This window comes from Melanotaenia boesemani, chromosome 2, assembly GCF_017639745.1.
Source record: "Melanotaenia boesemani isolate fMelBoe1 chromosome 2, fMelBoe1.pri, whole genome shotgun sequence".
In the NCBI taxonomy this organism is placed as follows: Eukaryota; Metazoa; Chordata; class Actinopteri; order Atheriniformes; family Melanotaeniidae; genus Melanotaenia; species Melanotaenia boesemani.
In genome coordinates, this window is record NC_055683.1 from 1,403,522 (window position 1) to 1,426,911 (window position 23,390).

Sequence of the window (23,390 nt, forward strand, 5' to 3'; positions counted from 1 at the left end):
TGATTTAATTTGGGTAGGTCTGTTCAGGCAAGCTACACCTCCAAAAACCCTCGGGCTCAAAGGGTTAAACCAGTGTGATGGGATTAAACCGGTATGATGGGATTTAACCGTATGATGGGATTAAACTGGTATGATGGGATTTAACCGGTATGATGGGATTAAACCGGTATGATGGGATTAAACCGGTATGATGGGATTAAACCGGTATGATGGGATTTAACCGTATGATGGGATTAAACCGGTATGATGGGATTTAACCGGTATGATGGGATTAAACCGGTATGATGGGATTAAACCGGTATGATGGGATTAAACCGGTGTGATGGGATTAAACCGGTATGATGGGATTTAACCGTATGATGGGATTAAACCGGTATGATGGGATTAAACCGGTATGATGGGATTTAACCGTATGATGGGATTAAACCGGTATGATGGGATTAAACCGGTATGATGGGATTAAACCGGTATGATGGGATTTAACCGTATGATGGGATTAAACCGGTATGATGGGATTTAACCGGTATGATGGGATTAAACCGGTATGATGGGATTAAACCGGTGTGATGGGATTAAACCGGTATGATGGGATTTAACCGTATGATGGGATTAAACCGGTATGATGGGATTAAACCAGTGTGATGGGATTAAACCGGTATGATGGGATTTAACCGTATGATGGGATTAAACCGGTATGATGGGATTAAACCGGTATGATGGGATTTAACCGGTATGATGGGATTAAACCGGTATGATGGGATTAAACCGGTATGATGGGATTAAACCGGTATGATGGGATTAAACTGGTATCTGTTCCTCCGTAGTTTCAGTGATTGAGGAAAATCATTTTTAAAGTATACCCCAGGTACTCTGTGTTATTTTTGTGCTGCAGCAGGAATTGATCATAAAAGTCTTTTTTGTGTACTCTCGTAGTAATTTTCCTTTGTTTTTATATTTTGTATTTTTCCTCCTCATCCTTTGTTCTGTGTGAAAAGGATTCTCGAACTAAACGTAGTATCACAGTTTTCCTGTGATCTCCAGACTTAAAAAGTCAGTGCTGAAGTCACCACAAATCAAAACAGTCTCTTCATTATGCTTTTAATTTAATTCAGAAATCTTCTTTGTGAATTGATCAAGGTGTGACCCTGGTGTCCTACAAATGCAACTCATGACTGTTTTTTATCTTTAACCTCAGTTTCAGTGGTTATAGATTCTATCAAATCATAAATAACAACTTGGCTTTAAAAAGCTGACTTCTCAAGCAGGGCATGAAATGTGCTTAACAAATAAAACTGCCTTGCTTACTCAGGATGGAAAGATTCCAGGGAATTAAATGTCTCCTGCCTGCAGCCAATCACGAAGCAGCTAATTGATCAGTTCTTGTGGCTGTGATGCTGCAGCAGACCACATGGCATCACCGGATGACAGAACATCTCTGCGTCCTGCTGCTCACGCTGAGCTTCCTCAGGGGATGCAGTCGGATCCTCAGCTTGCTTCCACGGCTTCCACCATGATAACATGCAAGTCTTAAGTCTGGCGTTCCGCCTAGAAGAAGGAAGAGGGTAGATCATCCCTGCCATGCATGTCATTAACATCCTGACATGTCCTGCGGTGCTAACAGGACTGGTGTTTTCAGGTTTGATTCGCCCTGAACTAAAAACTGATTTAATTTGAGACATGACGTCATTGAACTCATTCCTGCCTGTTGATGACGTCATGAGTTCAATCCTGACGTTTATTTCTCTTCTTTCTCTTCTACGTTGATCTGGAATTTTTTACTGACATAGTTTTGTATTTCCTATTTTTGCACCACGAATTTAATTCAGTTGAATTTTATACTTGTATTTTATTGCTGATTTCCCAGTCTGGGATCAATAAAGTATGTCTGTGCTTCAGGAGTAAAAGAAGAAGAATTTCTGATGCTGCATTCATTTCCAGGGCTTGTTTTTTTTTATCTAAACGCATGGCGTGTGTTCTGGTAAAGAAAACAATGAGATGTTTATTTCAGCCAAGCCATGTGCAAACTGTGTTATTTTCGATTAAAGGGCACTTCTGAAATATTTTGAAGCACGTTTTGATATTCACCCAGGGCGCAACACAAGCCAGGATATTTTTACTTATGTTTTACCTGCAGCTACACAGGTAGTCCCACTGACACGCAGTCTGCTCACCACAGAGACCAGTTTTAAATAACATGTAGTTACAGCTTTAACGATACAGAAGATAAAGTTCATCTAGTGCAGGACCGCCCCTGGTTCCAGTCTTATAACCTGTCTCTTCCTGCACCGGCAACGCCTGTCTGAGGCAGGTGTGAGACTCACGCGCAGAGCCAGGTATGTGTGGGCGCAGCGTGGAAGCTGAGGGAGGAGCTGCGGGATAATCGCGGCTGACCTGTAGCTCCGGGACCAGACGGTGGAGATGCAGCGCGGGATGAACGACGTGGAGAGAAACCGGGACGGAGGTGGAGGAAAGTCCGGGACCCCGAGAGAGAAGGATCAGGTTTGTGTGCACTAGTTCACCAGGAGATTCCAGCTAAGGCACGCGGAAGAACCTGTAGGAAAACTTTGCAGCGTTTCTGGGTTTGTCCGCAGCTGCTGTCACGCAGCTTCTGGACTTAGATCGTGTGACGTTGGTCTTCAGCTCAGAATAAACATCTGCTGTCTTCTAGGTGGGAAGGGTGAAGCTGCGTCTCACTAAACTTCATATAAAGACAAAACTGCATAAATTAATCACATTTTTAAGATTTTAGAAAGAATTTTCATATAATACGGGTTCAAATTTAGATCTGAATAAATCACAGACGCGTGGAGCAGAACCAGCCGCAGAGAGCTGAAAACTGATTTTTAAAATTTAACTGGCTCTACTTAAAAATTTATGCAAACTCTTCGCCCCAAAACTAAAGCTTTGGTTCATAAACGTGAGTAAACTAAATTACTTTTAGTTCCTCAAACTTTTACAAACTTGATCATTTTGATTTTGCTGGAAGTTCATGAAGTTGTGGAAGAAACTTGATTTAATAAATTTCACATAAATAATAATTAAACACTTCTCAAAATCTTGGTTATATGATGATACACATGAAGATTCTACTACAGCTTCCTAAAAGACGAAAAGTAAATAGTTGCTGCTTTGCAGCAGGAAGTTGGCATGGATGTGGGATGGTCTGATGTCCCTGAACGCAGCAGGAAGTTGGCATGGATGTGGGATGGTCTGATGTCCCTGAACGCAGCAGGAAGTTGGCATGGATGTGGGATGGTCTGATGTCCCTGAACGCAGCAGGAAGTTGGCGTGGACGTGGGATGGTCTGATGTCCCTGACCGCAGCAGGAAGTTGACGTGGATGTGGGATGGTCTGATGTTCCTGAACGCAGCAGGAAGTTGACGTGGATGTGGGATGGTCTGATGTTCCTGAACGCAGCAGGAAGTTGGCATGGATGTGGGATGGACTGATGTCCCTGCAGGAAGTTGGCGTGGACGTGGGATGGACTGATGTCCCTGAACGCAGCAGGAAGTTGGCGTGGATGTGGGATGGACTGATGTCCCTGAACGTAGCAGGAAGTTGGCGTGGATGTGGGATGGACTGATGTCCCTGAACACAGCAGGAAGTTGGCGTGGACGTGGGATGGTCTGATGTTCCTGAACGCAGCAGGAAGTTGGCGTGGATGTGGGATGGTCTGATGTTCCTGAACGCAGCAGGAAGTTGGCGTGGATGTGGGATGGACTGATGTCCCTGCAGGAAGTTGGCGTGGACATGGGATGGACTGATGTCCCTGAACGCAGCAGGAAGTTGGCGTGGATGTGGGATGGACTGATGTCCCTGAACGCAGCAGGAAGTTGGCCACCACCATCAGCTCGTGAACTCGTCTTAATTGCACTCATTCAGCGTAACTTTATTGAACATTTTGCTTCAAAGTTCATATAACTTATTTAAGCTTATGATTACGAACAACTAGATTACAGTATTTCTCAGCTGCTAAAACACAGTTTTTGAAATATGCTCTCATTTAAACCCATAATTTAAACTACTTTCACAAAACCTCTAACAGTAACAGCAAACGTTAACAATCAGCTGGAAATAGTTTGTTTGTGCCCAAAAGCAAACACTGCTGACAATTCATGCCCCAAGTTTGTCAAATGTAGAACACTACAGAGCAGTCGGTACACACTTCACAGAAAACACATTAACCACAAGTTATAGAAATAAGTTTAAATTTTCATACATATATACATATATATATAAATATATATACATATATATATAAATATGTATATATATATATATATATATATATATATATATATATATATATATATATATATATATATATATCCATTTTAGGATCAATAGGTCAAGTTTACCTTCATGATAACTGTGAGGGGGGTGAATTTTTTTCTAACTCATCATGGATGTTATTTAATCTTAAAATTCAGCATAATTAGGGATGTGTCCTTTTGATTGACAGGTATCCAAAATCCGCGGCAAGAAGGCAGTGTAGCACAACCGGGGTTTTTAGCCGGCTAACAGCGCGCCTCCGTTAGCTGGTTAGCTACCGTTAGCAGGTTAGCTACCGTTAGCTGGTTAGCTACCGTTAGCTGGTTAGCTACCGTTAGCAGGTTAGCTACCGTTAGCTGGTTAGCTACCGTTAGCTGGTTAGCTCTTAGCTACAGGCAGTTCGGAGTTTGATGGGTGTCAATCATCCACCCCCACCTTCACAGTCCCCCTTTCAGCTCCACCTCCTTGCCCATTTTTGGATTTTCGGGGCATCATGACATGCGTGACGCTACCAAGATGGCGACAGTGGGACCGCCCAATGAGCTTCAATTCAGCCCTTCAGAAACCTACAGGTGATGTCACAGAGGCCCCGCCCATCTTTTATATACAGTCTATGGTTACAACCAGCGGTAGATTTAAAGGTGTATGGAAAAGCCTTTCTAGCTTGCAGTGTGTGTGTGGCTTGTGCAGGGATTTTTATTACCAGCTGGATCTGCTTTCTTTTCATGGTAACTGAAGCAGGAGGAGCTGAAAGTTTCTGAGCTATTCTATCCTCTGCTGATGAAAAGAGGCGTGTTTGAGTTTCTGTTTGTTCTTCTGAAACCTTTGTTCACAACAGAGCTGCACCTTCAATGAAGTGGTTTCATGTGTAACACAGTTTAACCCTTTAAAGCCCGACCCAAGAAAACATGTAGAGAAAATTCTATGGCTTTATTTAGCCTTTTAACAATATAAATATTTAAATATACATACATTATATATATATATATATATATATATATATATATATAATTATTTTGTACATAAAAATTATTGTAGTGCAAAAGGTATCCACCAGAGGGCAGAAGAAAAGGATCAGACTGTGTGCAGCAGGACTTTGAGCCAAGTTTTTACTATAAAGTGACATAAAAGGTTAATAAGGTGATAAATAAGCAGTTCTCGGAAATTGTACATAGCAGATACGATACATACAGGTTTAAAGAGATAAATGTGAACGCTGGCCGTAGACATTTTCCTTGCAGACAATCTGACTTGTCGACAGAAGAATTGCACACATGCTGGAGATGCCTGGTTCCATCTGGGTGCAGCACGCCGAGTCCTTTTGTTAAGTTTGCTGGTCGACCTTTTGCGTGGAACATCGTCCTGTTCTGAGCAGAGGTGATAAGCAGCAACCGTCTCTTCCTGTCTGACGGGTCAAGCCAGGACTCCTGATAACATGAAGTTTTACTAGTTAATCTGCTTCTGGTAGAAACATTCAAAGGAATCAAGGTTGTCATCATCATCATCATCATCACACAGTTAGTTCTCATGTGTTTATTTTACTGTAGGCTGACCTTGAATGTCCTGAAATAAAATGTATTATTATTATTGTTCATTATTTATGACATACATGTTTTATTAATCCTTTCACCTCCACCAAGACAGCCTGTCTCTGCCTACATCCGTCCGTCAGTCCGTCTTTTAGCAACAAAACTCAAAAAGTTATGGGCAGATTTTGGTCAAATTTTCAGGAAATATCAGAAACGGAATAAAGGAAGAAGTGATTAGATTTTGGGGGTGATCCGGATCACCGTCTAAATCCAGGAATTATTTACAGGTTTCTTTACTACGAGGAGATGGGGATCATTTTACCATGACAGCTCAAAAATAAACCCACCTTCTAGTACCAGATCATCCTCTTCACCAGGACCACCTTCTAGTACCGGGTCGTCCTCTTCATCAGGACCACCTTTTTGTACCGGGTCGTCCTCTTCATCAGGACCACCTTCTAGTACCGGGTCGTCCTCTTCATCAGGACCACCTTCTTGTACTGGGTCGTCCTCTTCATCAGGACCACCTTCTAGTACCGGGTCGTCCTCTTCATCAGCCTTCTAGTACCGGGTCGTCCTCTTCATCAGGACCACCTTCTAGTACCGGGTCGTCCTCTTCATCAGGACCACCTTCTTATACCGGGTCATCCTCTTCATCAGGACCACCTTCTAGAACTGGGTTGTCCTCTTCATCAGGTCCTCCTTCTAGTACCGGGTCGTCCTCTTCATCGGGTCCACCTTCTAGTACCGGGTCGTCCTCTTCATCAGGTCCTCCTTCTAGTACCGGGTCGTCCTCTTCATCAGGTCCTCCTTCTAGTACCGGGTCGTCCTCTTCATCGGGTCCACCTTCTAGTACCGGGTTGGACCTTTTTAATCCTGGTGTGATAGATGAAGCAGGTGGTGGAAACCTTCCTCAGAGGTTTTCTCCACATTAACATGACAGCATCACACAGTTGCTGCAGGTTTGTCGGCTGCATCCATGATGAGAATCTCCCGTTCCACCACATCCCAAAGCTGCTCTACTGGACTGAGATCTGGTGGCTGTGGAGGCCGTTGGAGTCCAGTGAACTCATCGTCATGTTCTAGAAAGCAGGTGGAGATGATCTGAGCTTTGTGACATGGTGCATTATCCTGCTGGAAGTAGCATCAGAAGATGCTCCACTGTGGTCATAAAGGGATGGACTGCTGGTCTCTAGCATTAGTGTTGCTATAGAAACCTCTGCTTCTTCCTACAAACATCACACATCGTACCGTTGCTGTTCAGCTCCACACGCGATGCTACAAACTGAATTGAATGGGGCGCAATGCTGAGCCACTTCACATATGACTATAGGTGGAAGATAAAGTAGTTCCTTTCAAATGGGTATAATTTAGAGAAGATCTTGATATTAAAGTTACTTTCCACTGTTTTCAAGTTCTTGACAAACTGGATTTTTACCCCAAAACATTAAAACATCAATATTCTAACATGAAAATCGATTATTGAAGAGAATAAGCTGGTTTTGGTAGTATCAATATTTTGGTATCAGTTCGGCCATCACTGGTTTTTAGCTAAATTGTGGCAGCAACAATATTAACCCTGCAGTCTGTTCCACCTTATCGATGGAGAAAAACCAAACAGAACTGCATTAAGTTCATCAGATTTTATGGCCCAAAATCTGTATGATTAGCATTTTCCTGCTTTGGCTTTTCTTTTTTTTCCCCATTTGTCATTTTTGCCATGGTTTTTCTGTCGAACATGTGTGTTAGTGAGGGGATGCCGGTGGCTTCTACTCATCTGTTAGCAGCTGTATTTCTTCTTCAGTATGAAACTAAGTCAAACCGAGAAGAAGACGGTGGAGACGGGCAAATGAAAACAGTGAGATGAAGAAGTGATGTGGTGAGTGCAGAGCTGGTGGAGGGTGTGGTTAAGGCAGTGGTTCCTGGGTCCGGTTCCGGTACCACATGCTTCCCGATGCTTACAAAGGAACATACGAAGAAATGGGCCAAGAAATAGTCATTATTTTATTGGCTGCTATTCGTTATCTATATTTTTCAGTTGTTGAATAGATAAGTATTACTGAGGATGGCATTAATATTGTAATGATTATTAATTTTTTTATATTATATCAGTTTATTATTTAATACATATGACGCAGTGGTGTGTGGCTGGGGGGTGAATCAGTGCTGGCTTCTTCCCACTCCCTTTGTACTTTTATACTTTTCCTTCGTTTGTATATTCATTTTGTTTTCCTGTTTTTTTAATTAGTCTTTTGTTCAAATAAAAGCTTTCAATCAATTCATTCCCCAAGTCTGTCAAAAGTAGAACACTACACAGAACTACACACAAAAACACAATGACCAGAAGTTATAGAAATAAGTTTTAATTTTCACTGAATTCTTCGTGTCAGGAGCACAAACCTGCCCATTTCGGGTTTACAGTAACGTAGATAAAAAATAAACACTCTGTAAAAGAACATGAAAAATGCCTCATGAGGTATAATTTCTCATAAAATTTAAATATATATCACAGCTGCCTTTAAATTATATTATAGATAGTAAATATAAATTTCCTCTTGAGCAAACTATATATATATATATATATATATATATATATATATATATACTGTATATATATATATATTTTTTATTTTTTATTTTTTATTTTTTTTTTCTCTCCTGATGGTTTCCATTATTCAGCCAATTCATCCTGTCTTCTTGCTGGATCAGGCCACAGAACCTCCTCCACATCCTTCTCTTACCTGTACAGGTATCCTCTGTCCATCGTAAAACCCTCTCCTACCAGTGCTTCTTGAACTGCTGATGTTGGTTCCCTTATCAAAATCCAAAGGTGAAATCAGCTTTGAGACATCCTGTGAGTCGTGACACCAGCTCTTTATAATTGTGATCAAGATGTGTTGCAGGTGTTTACCATTTTGTACAACAAGTGCATCAGAAACTGAAACGTGTTCATAGTTTCTAACGAGGTGAAACATGCTTAAGGTTTTGACCACAGCGGTCTGATTTGATACCCGTGTTTAGGCTTCTGGTTTAGCATAGAGAATGGAGTTCAGTGTTTTAGCAATTGAGAAATACTATAAATAAAAATCAAATGATAAATCAATAATGTAAAAATTAACACTTAAATAATAGTTAATAAATAAAAAAAATATTAACTACATCAACCAAATTAAAAGAAATTACATTTAAATAGACCGGAAGAGATTTTTCACAAATTAGCGACACTAAGCATCAAGAGGTGAAATATGAGAATAAAAATTTCTGCTTTAATGTTTTTCCATATTCAGAATATTCGTGATTCCGAGGAACATCAGAGATTTTTGGCTTTTTATTTCTCTCCTGTGGTTCAGTGTTTTACATGAAAATGTCTTTTATTCACAGAGCTGGATTCCCACTGGCATCAACAAACGAGTGTGCAGCAATTTTGTTCAAGACTCTTCCAGGTAATTATCCTCTCTAAATCCATCCATCCATCCATCCATCCATCCATCCATCCATCCATCCATCCATCCATCCATCCATCCATCCATCCATCCACCCACCCACCTATCCATCCATCCATCCATCCACCCACCCACCTATCCATCCATCCATCCATCCATCCACCCACCCACCTATCCATCCATCCATCCATCCACCCATCCACCCATCCATCCATCCATCCATCCATCCACCCACCCATCCATCCATCCATCCATCCATCCATCCATCCATCCATCCATCCACCCACCCACCTATCCATCCATCCATCCATCCATCCATCCATCCATCCACCCACCCACCTATCCATCCATCCATCCATCCACCCACCCACCTATCCATCCATCCATCCATCCACCCATCCATCCACCCAGCCGTCCGTCCGTCCATCCATCCATCCACCCACCCACCTATCCATCCATCCACCCACCCACCTATCCATCCATCCATCCATCCATCCATCCACCATCCACCCACCCATCCATCCATCCATCCACCCACCTATCCATCCATCCATCCATCCACCCACCTATCCATCCATCCATCCACCCATCCATCCATCCACCCATCCATCCATCCATCCATCCATCCACCCACCTATCCATCCATCCATCCATCCATCCATCCATTAAACTATGAAATAATGTTTGGAATATTTTTAAAATGTCTAAAGTTGTATAAACCTGGTTGTGTAATAATGATTTTTGTTGTTCACAAATGAGCCGACTAATATTCCTCATCTGGATGAGTAAGATCTCTGCTAGGGGCGGGGTTTCATTGTGACTGGTACACCATGAGGCCAATTATATGCTGGGAAAGACTAGAACCATACCATCATGTAAAGGAAGGAAGGGTAGAAGTGATGTGTTACAGACCTGTACCACAGAGACCAGGAGCTGGATTTAAATCAGTTCGTCAGGAAAATGTGGACAACTTAGTGAATCTAAAGTTTCATAGTGTTCAGACTTTCGTTTGTTATTTGTTCATTTAAAGGTTTGATTGCAGGAAGAGGTTTGTGGCTTCCACCTCTTTACCTCAGCTTGGCCATAGAGACATGACCTACATCAACGTCTCTGCCAGCTCAGATGTTGGACACCTGCTGGTCAGCTGGTCATCACCATCTATCCTCAGACTTGCTTCAGTATAGCTTCATTTACAGAGCCTACTGGAACTCCTCCACTTGAGTTGAGTCAGGTCGAGTCGGGTCGGGTCATGTCGGATCGGGGTCAGGTCAAGTTGGTGGGGGTAGAGTCGCATGGGGGTCGAGTCAGGGTCGAGTCGGGTCGGGTCGAGTAAAGTCGGGTTAAGTCAGGGTCGCGGTCGGGTCGGATCAAGTCGGGTTAGGTCAAGTGGGGTCGGGATCGGGTCGGGGCGGTCTTCCTTCTCCTCCATATACCACTGTCATGGATGCTCAGCACCATCGTAGTCCCTCTGGAATTCCAGCAGCCTTGACTTGGCTCTCTGGGTCAGGGAGGGGGAGAGGCCGACCCGCCGCCAGCCCAGAAGGCCACGAAGCCAAGACAATGAGGTCGTTCAGCAGTCGGACGTTGCTTTAAATGCTTTCTTGATGCCAGCGAATTCCTTGCGTCTTTTGACGATCTCGAATGAATAATCGTGGTCGAAAAAGACATTTCTCGAGTTCACCTGGATCTTGCCTTTCTTCCACAGGCCCTTTAAAACCTGCTCTTTTGCAGTGTATTCGAAAAAGTTAACAATGATTGGTCTCGGTGGAGATCCTGGGCCAGGGTTACCAGCCAAGGAACGGTGGGCATGTTGAATTTTAAAGCTGAAATCGTCCTCCAATTGAAGATTTGTCCTCAAGAGCTTCTCGATAAACAGCAACGTGGAGCTGCCCTCCTGGCCCTCCGGGACACAGATTATGCGCACATTATTTCTGCTGGACGGGGCCTCCAGGTCTATTAGTTTGGCCCGAAGCCTTTTCTCCTCCTCGAGGCAGGTGCACAGCGACCGCCCAGCTCTCAACTGGGCCAACGCGGGACTCAACCTCATCTGTTCATTGGGACAGAGCTTGTATTTCACCCACCATATTATCCAGTTTGCCATTCAGTTCCTGGTCCACGTTGTTCCGTGTGCGCTTGTTGTCAGCCTTTATATCCATTTTCAGGGCGTTTATCACCTAAGCACGTCTGAGTCTTTGCTAGCTGCTAAGCTAGTGCTATCGCCACCGGGATTGTTTGCCTTGGAACCCAAAGCGATTTTATCAGAATTTCTCAGCATTCTTGTCCTCCTGCCGTCTTACTCCCTCCGAATCAGAGACACGTAGAGATGGGCTGAATGAATTTTCGATTTTTCTTGGAGACCAAGGTTGGTGTGGGAGAAGGGTCATAAAGTGCGACCGACTACTCCATGAGCGTCACCGAAAGTCTTCTCCTCCATCTTTCTGTCATCCTGCATGCATTGCTGCTGCCTTCTTCTGTAGTTTGCTGACCATTACGATGTCTGGTTGGTTAGCCATCATTTTTTCAGTCCGGATCTGGAAGTCCTGAAGGAAGTGATGCAGAACTTCCTGGACCCGGATACACCTGCTCCACGTATGTTGAGCAGTTCTGGTCATTGAGGGTGTCATGGTTCACGGTGTGGGTTCCTGGTTCTTGTTTGTTTTTGGTCTGCTCTCTGGTTTGTGATATGTTTTGATCTTGGTTTCTAGTTTGTGGTTTTCAGGTTTTATTTCTGTTGATCATGTTTTATTGTTTTGGTTTGTCATATTTAGTTCTGTTTTGATCTTGGTTTCTAGTTTTCTGTTAGGATCATCGTTTGTGTCATGTTTAATTTTTTGTCTTGAGTTTTGTCACGTTTACTTAAGTTTTCCTGCTTGTGTTCCTGTGGTTTCTGTTTCTGTCTCGTTAGGTCACCTGGTCTAATTACTCATTCACTCACCTGTTCCTTGTTCCCTCTGTGCATATATACCCCATGTTTTTCAGTTTTCTCTTGTCAGATCCTTGTGGTTCATCCCCTGTATTGTGTGTTTCCCTGCTTCTGAGTATTTGGAGAATAAAAGCTTTTACCTGCACCGACCTGCCTTCTACCTGTGTTTGGGTCCTCGCTGTCCAAGTAATATAGTACTGTATATAGTACTATAAGTACTGTTCTGTACTGTCCAAGCTTGTAAATGATCCGATCCTCTGAGTCAGGTGGGACTTTTTGGAGGTCTGACTGGATGCTGAAGCAGGCTCATGGATCTGTAGCGTATAACTACATAAGAAGTTTGAGACACTTTCAGCCACAGAATAAGTGGTTTGTGTGGGTTTTTTGTTGTGTGTTTGTCAGTAATGGAGCTCGCTGTCGGTGTGGCGGCCTGCGGGAGCAGCATGAGTCCTTGGAGACCGGACGCTCAAACGAGTGTCCCACCGATGCGTTTGGAGAGCTGGAGTTTACTGGAGCTGGACGCAGCCACAGCCATGTGAGCAGCACTGTTTCACGCACACACTCAGACACACAGCTGCTGCAGCGGTCCAGTATCATTCTGTTCTGCAGAGAGAACTGACCCAGTATGGTGTCAGTTAACTGGGTTGATCTGCTTCTACCAGTTTAAGACCAGCCAGATTCAATGAAGATGTACAGGCGTGTAGCAACTGTGTGTTCTTTTTGATATCATGTGTGTGCTTCTGCTTCCTGCACCTGTGATGCAAATCAAATCAAATCAAATCAAACTTTATTTATATAGCACCTTTCATACATAAAATAGCAACTCAAGGTGCTTTACAGAGAGTAAAATCCCCCAGAACCCCAGCTCAAGAGCAGCAGCCCACCCCCCACCCCTTCCCATCAAACACACACACAACACAGAGGGTAAAAGCAAGTTAAAACAAAGCAGTTTCCCCACTAAGGGACTAAGAAAGGTCTTTTATTCATATTCTTATTTTTCCTAATAACCTCTGTCTCGCCCAGTTCCTGCGGCTGTCATGTGACACTCTTCCACAGACTGTGTACACCCTGATGACCACTCGCTGGGGTCTGCCTTCACCCAACCTGGTGGTATCGGTGGTGGGGGGTGAAGGCCACGAGAAGATCAAACCCTGGGTGAGAGATATCCTGAGAAAAGGGCTGGTCAGGGCTGCACAGAGCACAGGTAAGAACATCACAGGGCCGTCTGAATGCAGCCTGCAGCACAGATAGAAAGACTTTCATTCATCTTTTTGTTTTCATGATCCCAACCAGCTGCAGGAGAAACTGCATTCTAACATTTTACACACATATCTGCTGCAAAATAACACAATAATAATTTTAAACTATTAAGCAAACAAGTCGGTTTTTGTTTAATATGTGGAAATGAAAGAATAAACTTCTACAATCTGCTGGACAGCGAGCAAAAGAAGCAAGTTCATGAGACTGGAGACTGTGTCTACCAGGTGGGATCGATCCGTGAATCGGATGAGTTGGATATTTGTAGAATTGTGCCAGGTGGGAATGATCCGTGAGTCTGATGAGTTGGATATTTGTGGAATTGTGCCAGGTGGGAATGATCCGTGAGTCAGATGAGTTGGATATTTGTAGAATTGTGCCAGGTGGGAATGATCCGTGAGTCTGATGAGTTGGATATTTGTGGAATTGTGCCAGGTGGGAATGATCCGTGAGTCAGATGAGTTGGATATTTGTGGAATTGTGCCAGGTGGGAATGATCCGTGAGTCTGATGAGTTGGATATTTGTAGAATTGCGCAAGGTGGGAATGATCCGTGAGTCAGATGAGTTGGATATTTGTAGAATTGTGCCAGGTGGGAATGATCCGTGAGTCAGATGAGTTGGATATTTGTGGAATTGTGCCAGGTGGGAATGATCCGTGAGTCTGATGAGTTGGATATTTGTGGAATTGTGCCAGGTGGGAATGATCCGTGAGTCAGATGAGTTGGATATTTGTGGAATTGTGCCAGGTGGGAATGATCCGTGAGTCTGATGAGTTGGATATTTGTAGAATTGTGCCAGGTGGGAATGATCCGTGAGTCTGATGAGTTGGATATTTGTGGAATTGTGCCAGGTGGGAATGATCCGTGAGTCAGATGAGTTGGATATTTGTGGAATTGTGCCAGGTGGGAATGATCCGTGAGTCAGATGAGTTGGATATTTGTAGAATTGTGCCAGGTGGGAATGATCCGTGAGTCTGATGAGTTGGATATTTGTGGAATTGTGCCAGGTGGGAATGATCCGTGAGTCAGATGAGTTGGATATTTGTAGAATTGTGCCAGGTGGGAATGATCCGTGAGTCAGATGAGTTGGATATTTGTAGAATTGCGCCAGGTGGGAATGATCCGTGAGTCTGATGAGTTGGATATTTGTAGAATTGCGCAAGGTGGGAATGATCCGTGAGTCAGATGAGTTGGATATTTGTAGAATTGTGCCAGGTGGGAATGATCCGTGAGTCAGATGGGTTGGATATTTGTGGAATTGTGCCAGGTGGGAATGATCCGTGAGTCAGATGAGTTGGATATTTGTGGAATTGTGCCAGGTGGGAATGATCCATGAGTCTGATGAGTTGGATATTTGTAGAATTGTGCAAGGTGGGAATGATCCGTGAGTCAGATGAGTTGGATATTTGTAGAATTGTGCCAGGTGGGAATGATCCGTGAGTCTGATGAGTTGGATATTTATGGAATTGTGCCAGGTGGGAATGATCCGTGAGTCAGATGAGTTGGATATTTGTAGAATTGTGCCAGGTGGGAATGATCCGTGAGTCTGATGAGTTGGATATTTGTGGAATTGTGCCAGGTGGGAATGATCCGTGAGTCAGATGAGTTGGATATTTGTAGAATTGCGCCAGGTGGGAATGATCCGTGAGTCTGATGAGTTGGATATTTGTAGAATTGCGCCAGGTGGGAATGATCCATGAGTCTGATGAGTTGGATATTTGTAGAATTGCGCAAGGTGGGAATGATCCGTGAGTCAGATGAGTTGGATATTTGTGGAATTGTGCCAGGTGGGAATGATCTGTGAGTCAGATGAGTTGGATATTTGTCTAATTGTGCCAGGTGGGAATGATCCATGAGTCTGATGAGTTGGATATTTGTGGAATTGTGCCAGGTGGGAATGATCCGTGAGTCTGATGAGTTGGATATTTGTAGAATTGTGCCAAGTGGGAATGATCCATGAGTCTGATGAGTTGGATATTTGTAGAATTGCGCAAGGTGGGAATGATCCGTGAGTCAGATGAGTTGGATATTTGTAGAATTGTGCCAGGTGGGAATGATCCATGAGTCTGATGAGTTGGATATTTGTAGAATTGTACCCAAAGTGCTGTACAGATAAGATGACAACAAATAAAACATCAAATCATAATAAAACAAGCAGTTTAAAACAGTAAAATAACAGATAAAAATATAATTAAATTAAAAGACCTAGCCTAATGATCCTGCTCTCTAGGGTTAAAAGCCAAAGGTGTGTGAAAATGTCCAAAATAAACTTTACATCCATATAAATAGAGTTCATTCAATGAATGATGAGATGGAAAATCAAATGCTTTCTATATTTATACCTTAGCATTCTTATATACAGTATGATGAACTCCACCTGTCCAGGTGCCTGGATCTTGACCGGCGGTCTGAGAGAGGGTGTTTCCCGCTGTGTGGGCGAGGCTGTGAGAGACCACCGGGCTGCAGCTCCAGCTCCATCCCAGAAGAAGCTCATCGCTGTGGGGCTGGCCTCCTGGGGCCTGGTGCACAACAGACATCAGCTGGTCAACCCCAAGGTACTTGTCCTGTCAGCTGTCTGGAAACCAGAACTGACGGTATCAGCTTCTTAACTCCTGCTGTCTGTTTGAAGGGGAGTTTTCCTGCTCGTTACTACGTCCAGAACACGGCACGTGACTCGTGCTGCTTAGACAACAGCTGCCAGGCTTTCCTGCTGGTGGATGATGGGAGTGTCAGTCAGCGGGGGGCAGAGACAGCCTTTCGTGCTAACCTGGAGGACTACATTTCCCATCAGCGTACAGGGATTTGGGGTGAGATAACGAGATGCTTGATGTGATGGGAGAAATATTTCACAGAAATGATTTTGTATTTCAAATCCGTCCTACTGTCACATGCATGTCAGTGTCTCTGTTTTGGCTGCAATGTCTGTATTTGGATCTTTAGGTGCAAAAAGCTTCCAGTGATGTAAAATTCTGTTCAGTTTCTTTTTGTTTTCCCCTTTAGCCGTGTAACATCAATCTACACTAATACACCGATACATCAATACACAGACACAACAATACTCCGATTCAACAATACATTAATACTCAAATACATCAATGCACCGATACATCAATGCACCGATACATCAATACATCGATACATCAATACACAGATACAACAATACCCCGATACAACAATACACTAATACTAAAATACATCAATGCACCGATACACCAATGCAAAGGGGGGAGGTGGACCCATTAGTGGACTGTAGAGGCAGGTGGCAGACAGGAACAAGATTACTGTCATGGTCTGTGGATTTGGGTGTTGGGGGTTTTGTTAGTCTGGTCTGTTTGAGATCTGTCATTAATTTTGTAGTACTTCCACTTGTGTATTCAGTTTTGCTATCTGCTTTCTGTTTAAGTTGCTCATTCAGGTCACCTGCTCCCTATTACTTCCTCAGTGAATTTATTCCACTTGGTTTTGGTTTTTTCTTTTGTCAGATCATGTGTTGTGTCCTCAGGATTGGCTTTTCAAAGTCTTTTGGTTCTATTTACATTAAACTTTTTCCCTGCATGCATCTGCCTCCTGCCTTTTCATCCTGCAGTTGGTCCTCACATCCCACTCACCATGACATGTACCAATATATGAATACACAAATAAACCAAAACACCAATATAAGATTACACGAATACATCAATACACCAATATACGAATACACACATACACCAAAACACCAATATACAAATACACAAATAAACCAAAACACCAGTATACAAATACACAAATGCATCAATACACCAATATACGATTACACAAATACACCAAAACACCAGTATACGGATACACAATGGCATCAATACACTCATATATGAATACACATATGCATCAATACACCAATATACCAATACACCATTATACGAATACTTAAATATACCAATATACCAATATACCAATGCACCAATATACCATTGCACCAATGTACCAATAGACCAATGCACCAATATACCAATATACCAATGTACCAATATACCAATACACTAATACACCAATATACCAATGCACCAATATATGTGTACACCATTGCACCACTATACCAATGCACCAATATACCAATATACCAATGCACCAATATACCAATACACCAATATATCAATATACCAATACACCAATACACCAATATACCAATATACCGATAGACCAAAATACCAATATACAAATACACCAATACACCAATAAACCAATATACTAATGCACCAATATACCAATATGCCAATGCACCAATATACCATTGCACCAATACACCAATACACCAATATACCAATACACCAATATACCAATATACAAATACACCAATACACCAATATACTAATAAACCAATATACCAATACACCAATACACCAAAATACCAATATACAAATACACCAATACACCAATAAACCAATATACTAATGCACCAATATACCAATATGCCAATGCACCAATATACCATTGCACCAATACACCAATATACCAATACACCAATACACGAATATACCAATATACTGATACACCAATATACCAAAATACAAATACACCAATGCACCAATATACCAATGCACCAATATACCATTGCACCAATATACCAATATACCAATATACCAATACACCAAGATACCAATATACAAATACACCAATACACCAATATACCAATATACTAATGCACCAATATACCAATACACCAATACACCAATACACCAATACACCAATATACCAATATACCGATACACCAATATACCAAAATACAAATACACCAATGCACCAATATACCAATATACCAATGCACCAATATACCATTGCACCAATACACCACTATACCAATATACCAATACACCAAGATACCAATATACAAATACACCAATACACCAATATACCAATTTACTAATGCACCAATATACCAATACACCAATACACCAATATACCAATATACCGATACACCAATATACCAAAATACAAATACACCAATGCACCAATATACCAATATACTAATGCACCAATGTACCAATATACCAATGCACCAATACACCACTATACCAATATACCAATACACCAATATGTCAATACACCAATGCACCAATTTACCAATATCCAATAACACCATCCAGCCGGTGCTGCTGCGGGGGAAGCTGGAAGGAGCTGGTGTGGATGGAAAGCTAGCCGCGTGGACCATCGACTACCTCACCAACCGGCCACAGTACGTGCGTCTGCAGAACTGTGTGTCTGAGGTGGTAGTCTGCAGCACGGGGGCCCCTCAGGGAACAGTGCTCTCACCGTTCCTCTTCACCCTTTACACCTCGGACTTCACCTATAACACCAGCAGCTGTCATCTCCAGAAGTTCTCTGACGACTCAGCCATTGTGGGCTGTGTGTCTGAGGGGAACGAGCTGGAGTACCGGTCAGTCATCAGGGACTTTGTGGACTGGTGTGAGCGCAACCACCTGTGCTTAAACACCAGTAAGACCATGGAGATGGTGATTGACTTCCGGAGAAGGACACTACCCCACACACCGGTGAACATCCAGGGGAAGGAGATTGACCGGGTGGACAGTTTCAAGTACCTGGGTGTTCACCTCAACAATAAACTGGACTGGTCACACCACACAGACGCCCTGTACAAGAAGGGCCAGAGTCGCCTCCACCTCCTGAGGAGACTGAGGTCCTTTGGAGTATGCAGGCCTCTGCTAAGGACATTTTATGACTCTGTGGTAGCCTCTGCTGTCCTCTACGCCGTTGTCTGCTGGGGAGCGAGCAGCACCGACCGGGACAGGAAGAGACTGAACAAGCTGGTCAGGAGGGCCAGCTCTGTCCTGGGCTGCCCGCTGGACTCTGTGGAGGAGGTGGGTGAGAGGAGGATGTTGGCCAAGCTCACATCCATCATGGACAACACCTCTCACCCACTGCACCAGACTGTGGGGGGGCTGAGCAGCTCCTTCAGCAGCAGACTGAGACACCCTCAGTGTAGGAGGGAGTGCTACCGCAGGTCCTTCATCCCCACTGCTGTCAGACTGTACAACTTGTCTGTATAGTCATAATACTGTGTAATATTTATTTATATTTTACTGTGCAATACCCCCCATTATCAATGTCATCATATTCTTCATATCCCACCATCACCATGTAAATATGTATATAGTCTGTGAAGTTGTTGTTATATTTTATTTTATTTTTATGTATGGATGTAGTGTGTGTGTGTGTATGTATATATATATATATATATATATATATATATATATATATAATGTATGTGTGTATGTATGTATGTATGTGTGTATGTATGTATATATATGTATGTATATGTATATATGTATATATATATATATATATATATATCTTTATATTATAACGGTACATATTTTTGCTTTTCTTAGACTTGTAAATAATTTCTATTGCACTTTCTTGCTGTGATGCATGTTCACCTTATTTTGCCTCTCTGTACTTTATTCTATAACAAGAGCTGCTGTAACAAGTGAATTTCTCCACTGTGAGATAATAAAGTCTAATCTAATCTAATCTAATCTAATCTAATCTAATATACCAATGCACCAATATATCATTGCACCAATACACCACTATACCAATATACTGATACACCAATATACCAATATACCGATAGACCAAAAAACCAATATACAAATACACCAATACACCAATAAACCAATATACTAATGCACCAATATACCAATATGCCAATGCACCAATATACCATTGCACCAATACACCAATACACCAATATACCAATACACCAATATACCAATATACAAATACACCAATACACCAATATACCAATATACTAATAAACCAATGCACCAATACACCAATACACCAATATACCGATATACTAATACACCAATATACCAAAATACAAGTACACCAATACACCAATATACCAATATATTAATGCACCAATGTACCAACACACCAATATACCAATATACCGATACACCAATATACCAATATACCAATACACCAATACACGAATATACCAATATACTGATACACCAATATACCAAAATACAAATACACCAATGCACCAATATACCAATATACCAATGCACCAATATACCATTGCACCAATATACCAATATACCAATATACCAATATACCAATACACCAAGATACCAATATACAAATACACCAATACACCAATATACCAATATACTAATGCACCAATATACCAATACACCAATACACCAATATACCAATATACCGATACACCAATATACCAAAATACAAATACACCAATGCACCAATATACCAATATACCATTGCACCAATATACCATTGCACCAATACACCACTATACCAATATACCAATATACTAATGCACCAAAATACAAATACACCAATGCACCAATATACCAATATACTAATGCACCAATGTACCAATATACCAATGCACCAATACACCACTATACCAATATACCAATACACCAATATGTCAATACACCAATGCACCAATATACCAATATACCAATGCACCAATATATCATTGCACCAATACACCACTATACCAATATACTGATACACCAATATACCAATATACAAATACACCAATATACCAATACATCAATTTACCAATACACCAATACACCGATACACCAATATACCAATATACCAATACACCAATACACCAATATACCAATATACCGATACACCAATATACCAAAATACAAATACACCAATGCACCAATATACTAATGCACCAATATACCATTGCACCAATACACCACTATACCAATATACCAATCCACCAATATACCAATATACAAATACACCAATACACCAATATACCAATATACTAATGCACCAATATACCAATACACCAATACACCAATATACCAATATACCGATGCACCAATATACCAAAATACAAATACACCAATACACCAATATACAATATACTAATGCATCAATATACCAATACACCAACACACCAATACACCAATACACCAATATACCAATATACCGATACACCAATATACCAAAATACAAATACACCAATGCACCAATATACCAATATACCATTGCACCAATATACCATTGCACCAATACACCACTATACCAATATACCAATATACTAATGCACCAAAATACAAATACACCAATGCACCAATATACCAATATACTAATGCACCAATGTACCAATATACCAATGCACCAATACACCACTATACCAATATACCAATACACCAATATGTCAATACACCAATGCACCAATATACCAATATACCAATGCACCAATATATCATTGCACCAATACACCACTATACCAATATACTGATACACCAATATACCAATATACAAATACACCAATATACCAATACATCAATTTACCAATACACCAATACACCGATACACCAATATACCAATATACCAATACACCAATACACCAATATACCAATATACCGATACACCAATATACCAAAATACAAATACACCAATGCACCAATATACTAATGCACCAATATACCATTGCACCAATACACCACTATACCAATATACCAATCCACCAATATACCAATATACAAATACACCAATACACCAATATACCAATATACTAATGCACCAATATACCAATACACCAATACACCAATACACCAATATACCAATATACCGATGCACCAATATACCAAAATACAAATACACCAATACACCAATATACAATATACTAATGCATCAATATACCAATACACCAACACACCAATACACCAATACACCAATATACCAATATACCGATACACCAATATACCAAAATACAAATACACCAATGCACCAATATACCAATATACTAATGCACCAATGTACCAATATACCAATGCACCAATACACCACTATACCAATATACCAATACACCAATTTATCAATATACCAATGCACCAATATATGTATACACCATTGCACCACTATACCAATGCACCAATACACCAATACACCAATACACCAATACACCAATATACCAATACACCAATACACCAATACACCAATACACCAATATACCAATATACCGATACACCAAAATACCAATATACAAATACACCAATACTCCAATATACCAATACACCAATATGTCAATACACCAATGCACCAATTTACCAATATACCAATGCACCAATATATCATTGCACCAATACACCACTATACCAATATACTTATACACCAATATACCAATATACAAATACACCAATATACCCATACACCAATATACCAAAATACAAATACACCAATGCACCAATATACTAATGCACCAATATACCAATGCACCAATATACCATTGCACCAATACACCACTATACCAATATACCAATACACCAATATACAAATACACCAATACACCAATATACCAATATACTAATGCACCAATATACCAATACATCAATATACCAATACACCAATATACCGATACACTAATATACCAATATACCAATACACCAATATACCAATATACCGATACACCAATATACCAAAATACAAATACACCATTGTACGAATACACCAATATATCAATATACCGATACACCAATATACCAATACACCAATACACCAATATACCAATATACTGATACACCAATATACCAAAATACAAATACACCAATTTACCAATATACTAATGCACCAATAAACCAATATACCAATATACCAATGCACCAATACACCACTATACCAATATACTAATACACCAATATACCAAAATACAAATACACCAATACACCAATATACCAATATACCAATACACCAATATACCAATACACCAATACACCAATATACCAATACACCAATACACCAATACACCAATATACCAATATACCAATACACCAATACACCAATACACCAATATACCAATATACCGATACACCAAAATACCAATATACAAATACACCAATACACCATTACATCAATACAGTGTCCCGTTTCAGTAAATGTTCAAACCAATAGATCAATCCAGAAATC

General features: G+C 41.2%; 1 protein-coding gene across 1 annotated transcript in view; it reads left to right on the forward strand.

Moving 5' to 3' along the window:
* Positions 1-2,294: 2,294 nt before the first annotated feature.
* The window catches only part of trpm4a (transient receptor potential cation channel, subfamily M, member 4a), a 59,738-nt gene continuing 38,642 nt past the window's right edge, over positions 2,295-23,390 (forward strand). Inside the window, exons 1-6 of the mRNA XM_042000961.1 lie at positions 2,295-2,499; positions 9,183-9,244; positions 12,570-12,702; positions 13,191-13,371; positions 15,810-15,979; positions 16,054-16,231. Coding sequence (XP_041856895.1) covers positions 2,419-2,499; positions 9,183-9,244; positions 12,570-12,702; positions 13,191-13,371; positions 15,810-15,979; positions 16,054-16,231 — 805 coding nt within the window. The 5' untranslated portion in view covers positions 2,295-2,418. The remainder of the gene's footprint in view (positions 2,500-9,182; positions 9,245-12,569; positions 12,703-13,190; positions 13,372-15,809; positions 15,980-16,053; positions 16,232-23,390) is intronic.